This window comes from Sarcophilus harrisii, chromosome 2 (assembly GCF_902635505.1).
Source record: "Sarcophilus harrisii chromosome 2, mSarHar1.11, whole genome shotgun sequence".
Lineage (NCBI taxonomy): Eukaryota > Metazoa > Chordata > Mammalia > Dasyuromorphia > Dasyuridae > Sarcophilus > Sarcophilus harrisii.
In genome coordinates this window covers 226,275,796-226,284,921 of record NC_045427.1, presented here as the reverse complement: position 1 = coordinate 226,284,921, position 9,126 = coordinate 226,275,796, and the positions used below count along the sequence as shown (strand labels likewise).

Below are 9,126 nucleotides of genomic sequence, written 5' to 3'. Positions count from 1 at the left end.
CACCTTCTCCTTGGATAGACTAACAGGATGCAACCATCCTTGACCAATGGTCACCAATGCCAGCTGCCTCCCACAGGTTATGTCACTGCCTGCAGCTTCCTGCATCTCAGGTTCAAAGTTCATTCCTCCCAGAGAGTAAATGACCTTCCCCAAGGTCCCAGCTCTGGGAACAGGGATCATGTGACTCCATACTGAGAAATACTTCATCCAATCAGTCCCATTCAACTGTAAAATAACAACACCAGTCTCCCAGGGCTATTGTGAGGATCAAATGAGAGGATATTTGTTTAAAAAAACAAAACAAAACACTTAGCACCGTTTGCCTGACAGTTAGTAGGAGCTACATAAATGCTTATTTTTTTCTTCTTGTGAAGGGTCTTTCAGATTCTTGAATGACCTTGTCACTCTTCCAGGTTCATTTTGTTTTACTCCCTGAAGGTTTTTGAACTGTCTGGAGAGTCCTCCGCAGCAGTGGATCAGGGAGCAGGGAAGAAACAACTTGTTTTAGGCAGGCCCTCTCCTTCCCAGAGACCCTCTGACCTGGCGCTCTGGGCTCCCCTGGGGGGGAGGAATGACCTAGGCATCAGTTACAGACCTTGTCTTCAGGCTCTCTTTCACCAGGTAACCTAACCTGGCTGAAATGGATTCCTGCTGCCAAAGCCAACGCTGGGAAAATTATCTTGGGTCAGGAGAGAGAGGGAGGAGGGAGGAGGGAGGAAGTGGTCACCGAAGGCCTCTGAGTCTCCCCAAGCTCCCTCTCCCCTAACCCTTCCCGTTTTCTGCACTGCACAAAAGGAGCTCCAGGCACTTTTAGAATAAAGGTTTTTTTATAATACAAATCCTCCTGTGAGTGGGAGCTCAGGGAATCACTTTCACTTCTTTAATATGTTAAGAATTTGTGATTTCCTGGGTGTGCCCTCATTCCCTGCCCAGGTAGAGAGCCCAGCCTCACCCAAGTGGTCCTTCACGAGTTACTAACGCTGAAAAAATCCATCTTCATTCATAGCCAGGATTAGTGGGGACAGCCTGCCCTTCTGCACTTAGAAAAAGTCCTTAGAAGAGAGACTGGCAGTTCAGTCCCTTGCTTGTGCTCAGGGTCCGCCTAGAGGCCGGGATCACCTCCGTGAGGCATCTGAGGTGTGGCTGATGGGGTTTGCGGGAGCCAGAGTGAAATTTGTAAACTTTAAAGTTTGATTTAAATGCCAGTTATTATTATTGGTCCAGACTTGTGGACTCCTAAACTCCTAAAGAAGGAAATTCCCTCTACTACTACCACTAGCAGGTCTCCCTGACTTTGACTCTTTAGACAAGACAAGACTCTTCTTCCAGAGGCAGCCAGGAGTCAAACCTAGCCTCAGGCACTTGTTAGCTGTGTGACCCTGGGCAGGTTACTTAACCCCTACCTGCCTCAGTTTGTCACTGCTGTTGTTTTTCAGCTGAGCCTGACTCTCCGTGACCCCATTTGAGATTTTCTTGGCAGAGATACCGGAGAAATGTTGATAGCCTGGGCACAAGTGGTGGGTGGAGATGCTAGCAACTCCTTAGCTAATTTTTGGTTTGATATTTTTTTTAAGGGGAGGGAGAGATTAGGCATTGGTATAAAACCTGCCCAAGCAGCTCCTGAACTTCACAGGGTGAGGACAGTGACAAGGGGCACCTCCCTCCCACTAGAAATGTCTGTTTTGCCACGGGGACCTGTAGTAAGGAGACTTCCCAGAATATTTGGGCTCAGGAGTGCAGGGCCCACTCAGGGCAGAAGTTGCAGTGAGTGGCTGTGCATGTGTGTGTAATGCGTATTGGTCTCTCTACCTGCCTGTGCTTGGCTCTTTGCCTGGGCCTGGCAGTCTGTTGTTTAATATTTACTGAAGCTAGGCTCTCCATGGAACATCCACACCCTCTAGGAGCTTGCGTATAGTACAAGGTGACATGACACACGTATTAGACATGCAGCCTATCTCCCAACATGTAATTATCCCACAAACACATATCGATCATGGGCTGGGTCAGCTCCTCCGACGGCTCAGAAGAGCAGTGGGTACCATTTCTCATCCCAGGACAACCTCAGTCTCTGGAGCTTCCACGCGGGGGCCAGGGTTGATTCTCCCTCTGGAGCTCAGTGGCCAAGGTGGGGCAGGAGGCTGAAAGATGCCGTAGAGTCCGGGAAAGGGTGGTTAGGCTCTGGGGAAACAGCTGGGGATCCTTGCACCAAGTGCCTACAGGTGAGCAACGACAGCGGGGGCCTATAGCTCCCTCAGCTTGGGATTCAGCCTCTCCAGAAGTGTCTGGCTTAGGGGAGGAACTGCCAAATCTGCGGCTGCTGAAGCCTTCGGGGCTCCCAATTAAGATGGCTACTTTGCGGAGATCTCGCTCCAAAAGGTTGGTAAAGGTTTCCATTCTCTGTGTGTGTGTGAGAGAGAGAGAGACAGACAGAGACAGAGACAGAGAAAGAGACAGAGATAGAACAGAGAAAGAAAGGAGGGAAATGTTTGCTAGATTTTCTCTTCTCCCTCAAGCCAGTAGATTTGTTTCAAGAGGGACATCTACGGAAATGGCCACTCAAGGGCCAGTGACCTTGGCTCCAGCTGGAGTGGGGGAGAGGTGTGTGAGTGTGCAGGATTTTTATCCTCCCACCTGTACCAAAACAGCCCAAGGGCTTTCAAAGTGGCTGCAGCGCCTTAGAGCTGGCTGGACCTTCTCTGAAGGGCTTTCCCAGCAGTCTCTGGTTGGCTGGGCCTGGGCTGCCTTGCCCTCTTGGAGATTAGATCAGTTCCAGTCTATTGAGCAAATAGAAAATTTATGCCTGTGGTATGCCTAGTATCTTGCTAATCTGGAAATGTGAATAGCCCAGCTATTTTGACTTTTAAACTTCTTAGGTACATATTGACAGGAACAGGGTAGCTGGCCTCTCTAGGGGCTGCTGAGGTATGTAAGCTGCAAAACTCATAATCTCCTTTGTCTCCTCCATGTTAAAAAAAAAAAAAAAATACCAAACAGGTACTGTGTGTATATGTGCGCGCGCGCGCGTGTGTGTGTGTGTGTGTGTAATACTGCATTAGGAGAAAGAGAAAACATATTTGATTGGAAAGAAAGATTTGAAAGGAAATACTATATTGTTGTCATATTCAGGTTCATATATTCCAGTTGCCGTGTAAACATGGCCAAGTTGCCTCCCCCATCTTGGCCTCAGTTTCCTTATCTGTAAAATGAGGGGGTTAGACTTGTGGATTGCTGGATAATTTCCAAGGTCCCTTCTAGTTATAATCCCATGATACTTAGCTTTGTTGTTGTTAGTAGAAGAAGCTGAAATAACTGAATAACTGAAAGTGAACTTAATCACTGAAAATGGGTACTTGCTTCAGTCAAACTGAGACCTGGGCTTAAAAAGGCCAAGGTCGCCCAATGTACCCCATTTCCAGTCATCCTGATCTATATCTTGCCCCCGGATCCAGATGGCTCAGGAGGGGAAAATGAGGCAGGAGACCTTGCCCAGCCCTCCCTTACTTAAAGACAATTCACTTGGATGTCATGGCAACACCTCCATGATGTCGTGGTACTCTACAAGAACGAAGGACAAACAATAACAACCACAATACTTTATTTTCTATCCTTTCTCCTTTGGCAATTACTTCTGTGTGTCTTTCTTCTATTCCAACAGTGAGCCTCTTGAAAGCAGAGACAATGTTTTACTCATCTTTCTGAATAAAACATCCAGGGGGTTAAAGAAATATTTCATTACTTATTGGCTAGGACTTCTTTATTCTCTCCCTGCCAAGGAGATGTATTGGGACTGGGGTTTATGGAATAAGTATATAGATGTATGGGGCCACTGATCAGTGCAGTGGATAGAGTGCTGAGCCTGGCTGTTCAAATCTAGCCTCACTTCTGAGCTGTCTGATCCTGAACAAGTCACTGAACCTTGTCTGCCTCGGTTTTCCCATCTAGAAAATGAATTGGAGAAGAAAATGGCAAACCATTCCAGTATCTTTGCCAAAAAACCCAAATAGGATTACAAAGAGTTGACTAGACCTGAAAAATGACAACAATGATCTCCACCACAAAGATGAATGTTAGAATGTTGAGAGTATTGGGTTTAGAACCAATGAATACTGGCTATTCACTGCCTGTGTGACTTTGGGTCCATTAAAATGACAGGTTGAGATGAGATGATCTCTCTGGATTCTCCCTGCTTGAAATTTTATCCTGTGATAAATAACTTGCCCTTTCTGAGGTTGTTTCCTCATCTGTAAAACAGAGCTAACATCTCTTGGGGGATGTGTTATCTCATTTGAACATGATGTGTGTCAGAGTGCTCCGAGACCTGCAAATGAGACTCTCCGTGCGGCTTGCTGAGCCAGCTGCTGCGGCCACAGAAGCTCGCGGCCGAGGACACCGGGGCTTTGGCTGGAGCCGCTGACCTTTCTGTGCTGAGTGGTGTCCTTTCCTCCTGTAGGAAGTCCCTCCACAGAAACTCGATGAGATCAAAAATGCCTGTGAAATCCTCCAAGGTCTATGCCACAATACGTAAGGGAGCCCCGTGCCTGGACCCCAAGCCCCAGCAAGTGAAGAGGATATTTGAAGCTTTGAAAAAAGGCCTTAAGTAAGACTGTGGGGGCGAGGGTGGGCTGACTGTTTTCCCATGTTTTGTTCACTCTTTAATGTTATTTCTGATAGTCTCTTTTTGTGGATTAAACCTTGTTCCGCTTCCATTTCTCCCTCTCAGGGAATATCTCTGTGTCCAGAAGGCTGAGCTGGATTATTTATCTGGCCGTCACAAGGACACGAGAAGAAACTCTAGACTGGTAAGTAGTCTTTGGCTAAGAAATTGTGGTTGTGAGAATCAAGTGGGATAAAATAGGCAAAATTCCTTACAAGTCTTAAAGGGCTACTATGGATATTAACTAGTATTAAGCAGTTAGATGCTGGGTTTGGAGTCGGGAAGATCTGAATTCAAATCCTATCACAGATGCTCCATAACCCTCAGCAAGTCTGTGACTTCTCTCAACCTCAGTTTCTTCATCTGTAAAATTTGGATAACAATAGAGCATCTCACTCAGAGCTGTTTTGACATTCAAATGAGATACTATGTGTAAAGCATTTTTGAATACTTTATATGTTAAATAAATGTTGACGGCTATCATTATGAACACTAGTAAAAAAATGTGACAGTTCTCTCTGACAGGAGAAGGAAAAAAGAAAATCTAATAATTCTAGCCTTCCTATAGACCTCCTGATCATTCTGGCTCCTCTTCTCTTCTTCCTGTGCTGAGCCTTGGATGAGAACATGATAATGGCTGGGTTCTGTTAGGCATTAAACAGGCAAGGCTACTGACGAATCCAGACTTCTTCCAGTGGAGTTCCAGGAAGATGGAGGAGGGAAAGCCCACAAGGGAGCTGATATTCTCAATATTCTTTCCAGAAACAGGCTTTGAAAAGCCAGAAAATCAAAACTCCCCAAAATCTACAATATTTTTTAAAGAACAAAATAATATTTGAAGAAATAAGCAAATAAATTAAAAGTTATATCACAACACACATATTATGGGTTATAAAGAAACCAAGGTGTATTGTTTGTTTTAAGAGCCACTGGATTTGAAGTCAAAAGGCAACAGGGTAAAGGGAAAAGCAAGGGCACTAATTCTGCATTCGGAGGAACTGGGTTCAAATGTTGCCTTCTCTTGACTTTTAGCAGGTTCCATGACTCTTCTGGATTGATTCAATTTTCAGTAGAAGTTGTAAAAAGGAGGAGTTGTATTAGATGATGTTTGACATCTCTTTCCAGTTCTAAATCTCAGTCCTGTGGCTCCTTATTCTGTTCATTGTCACCTGTGACATTGGACAAGTTATTTCACTTATTAGACTTCTATTTCCCAGTCTTATGGAATAAGGAGGTTGAGCTGATTAGCCTTCTAAGTGCCTTCCTTCTGTTAATTATTTCCTAATTATCCATTTGCAGCTTTCTTCATCTATATATTTGTTTTTCTATTGTCTTCCCCTATTAGATTGTAAGCTCCAGGCATGGTCTTTTTGCCTCTTTTTGTATCTCTAGTGCTTAGCACAATACCTTGTACATAGTAGGCACTTAGTAAATGATGATTAAACATTTTTAAGTTAAGTGGGGAGAACTTCCCCCTTCCCCATGGGCTCTTAAAAATCATTCAGATTTTACAGTTTAGTTGGAAACACATTTATGAACCAGACAATAAAATTGGGATTTCTCCCCAGCTAGCTCAATGGGAAGAGAAACCAATATCACACAGTCCCTGGCACACTGTCCCCTACAAAAGATAAGACAATCAGAGGCAGGCCTGTAGGTGGTTATGTGAGAAAATGGCAAACCTCTCCTCACCTAGCTCCCCCTAAAGTTCTGAGGCTGAGCCCTGGCTATAGCATAGAGCAACATCACTTCTAATAGTAACATTTTAACTTAACATTTGTAAGTAAGGTTAAATGGATAAAATCCTATCCGAAGTGTCTTCACAACTATTATTGCACAAACACAACCATTATGTGTCCACTTAATAGCTGATGTTTATATAGCATCTAGAAGCTTGCCAAGCATTTTTACATATGCACTCATTCAAACCCTAGACCAACCTTGAAAAGCAGCTAATTCTTCTGAATATTATCTCCACTTTACAGCTGAGTGAAAAAAATGGGTGTCAGAGAGGGTAAGTTGCTTATTTTCCCTCAGCCATGCAGCTAGTATCCTGTTTTAGCACAGTGGTTCTCAAAGCATGGTCTAAAGAATAGTAGGGGGTCTCTAAAATCCTTTCAAATGGTCTAACAAATTCAAATTAGTTTTTTTCTAATGATAAACATCTATCACTATCACATACATATATATATATATATATATATATATATATACATACACACACACACAAACACATTTATATATATAATATGACCCAACAAAACTCTGGACAGATCCTCCATAATTTTTACTAGGACAAAGGGAAACTGAGAACAAAAGGTTGGGAACCATTGTTCTGGCATGATGTCAACCTGCCTTCTTTTAGCACTGAATTTTAAGCATCACAACAGATGAAGAAACAGGTTAAGGGAACTGCTTTGAGATGTTACAATATATATTAGTAGAAGAATGATACCTAGAACATGGTTGTCCCAGCTTCTGATCTGGGGCTTTCTTGGATATCAAACTTCTCCTCCCACTTTACATGATAGAAGTGCTCTGACAAGTGGCTATGAATCTGATCCATCTTTGACATGAATGTTTCATTTTTATTTCTGATAAAACTTCATTACAACAGTCCCTAATGCTCTGACTTTGTTTCCCCCATCTTCCCTGACCTCTTCAGTCTGTGTCAAACATCTCTATAAAATACTTGCTTAAAAATAGAGGAACTCTAGATTTAGATGGGGGGGGGGGGGAGGCTTCAAAGAAATTTCTCACTGAAACAAGTGAGATTGTGACATAGTACTGGAGAGTAGGTGTCTTGGAGGACCCAGGTCCCCGATTCCATGCATTCTGGAAACAAGTCTCTGTCTGCTGGGGCTCTGAGTAACATGTTTCATATTGAGGGTCTTCTCTCTTACAGGCGTTCTACTATGACTTAGATAAGGTAAGTTTAGCTGTTTCTTGTGTGACTATTGAAAGAGATTGGGGAAGGGGAGGGAGTGTGTGTGTGTGTGTGTGTGTGTGACACTGGGATTGTGAGGAATGAGGGCAGAAGCCACAGACTGCTGGCAAAGCACAACTGAGTTTATTTTTCCTCTCCTCCTTGAAAGCAAATGCGCTCGGTGGAAAGGCATATTCGGAAGATGGAATTCCACATCAGCAAGGTCAGGTTGGGCCGTCCCTGGGGGAGAGGGAGCGAGGGGGGAGGCAGCCCTAGCTCCCCCAGCTCCATAGGGACAGCAGGGACTTAGCAGCCGGCTTCGGCCGGCTCCCCTGGGGAGATGGTTGGGTTGGCTGATCTGGGACTCAGATGTGAGCAGGTGCCCTTCCTTGGGCAGGTCTTTGGAGCTGGCCAGCCAGATAATGTGTTTAGCATCAGGCAGCTTGCTTTCTGGGAATGGGTTCTTGTGCAGCGTGCCTGGGGAGCAGGGTGGGAACGTTGGAGGCTCCTGGGCAGCCTGGTTGCCAGATGCTGTCTGCTTCCTCTTCCAGTCTCAGAGTGGCTGTCTGACTGAGAGAGAACGTCCCTCTGTTTGGGGATGGAGGGAGGGACCCCGATGAGACAGGGCGGTAAGCTGGGAGAGGGCTGCTCTCTGGGACATCAGCACGCCTTCCCTGCCCGGGAGTACTGAGAGAACATGTGGATTCTGGCAAGGACTTGGGGAATGAACTGGAGGCAGGCCCGTGGAACTCTTTCCATCTTGGCTGTCTTTCTGGGAGCAGTCAAGCCTGCCTTGCTGGAGAACAGGAGAAAACTATGATTTCTAGCTCTGTGTGGGCTTTATGTGGGCTAAGGCAGGGAGCTGGGAAACTGGGAGAAACTTGCCTCCACCTCCACCCTCCGACATATGGAGGGAGCCTCTACTTGCAGTTTCCAATGAGAATGCCTTTATTTTTTAAAATGGCAGCCTGGGCTAGAGCCTCGCTCTAGGAGGTGGAGGGACTCTCATGGCTTCTGTGGGCTGAAGGTGTGAGGTAGGGACTCGCTTGAGTAGCAGAGCAAACTGCTTGGCTTGGGCAGATATCGGTGATAAGAACAGCCCCTTACATCTTGTGCTTTCACATTAGCTGACTGGCTTCCCATTCACTCTTTTAGTTGATCTTCTCATCTATGTGAACCAGGCAAGGCAGAGGCCCTCCCTTTGACACACAGAAAGAAACAGATAAAAATAGGAAAAGCAAAGTGATGCTATGGTCGAGTAGAGAACATTATATTAGAAGCTAGAGGTCCTGGGTCTGAGTCCCGAGTTTGTACTTTATTATGTGACACTGGATGAGATGTTTCCCTTTGCTGAGAATCAGATTCCTTCCTATAAGATGGGGGAAACGGGAGAAGGGGCTGCACTGGCTTGTTTTCCTTTCCTCCCTTCCTTCTCCCGCCTTACACATCCTGTGTAATTTCCCTGGTCCCAGAGCTGGGCTGTGGAGCCCAGGTGTCTTGACTCTTCACGTAGGCAGGTACACACTGTTTCCTAGGCACAATGTTG

General features: G+C 45.3%; 1 protein-coding gene across 6 annotated transcripts in view; it reads left to right on the top strand.

The window, feature by feature from the left end:
- The window catches only part of RIPOR3 (RIPOR family member 3), a 108,726-nt gene that overhangs the window by 66,226 nt on the left and 33,374 nt on the right, over positions 1–9,126 (top strand). For 5 of the 6 annotated variants that reach the window (XM_031951626.1, XM_031951623.1, XM_031951625.1 and 2 more), the window contains exons 3-6: positions 4,451–4,597; positions 4,721–4,799; positions 7,560–7,583; positions 7,750–7,803. In XM_031951626.1, coding sequence (XP_031807486.1) covers positions 4,451–4,597; positions 4,721–4,799; positions 7,560–7,583; positions 7,750–7,803 — 304 coding nt within the window. Of the gene's footprint in view, positions 1–247; positions 2,377–4,450; positions 4,598–4,720; positions 4,800–7,559; positions 7,584–7,749; positions 7,804–9,126 lie in introns of those variants that run through there. The other variant, XM_031951627.1, reaches the window with a different exon arrangement.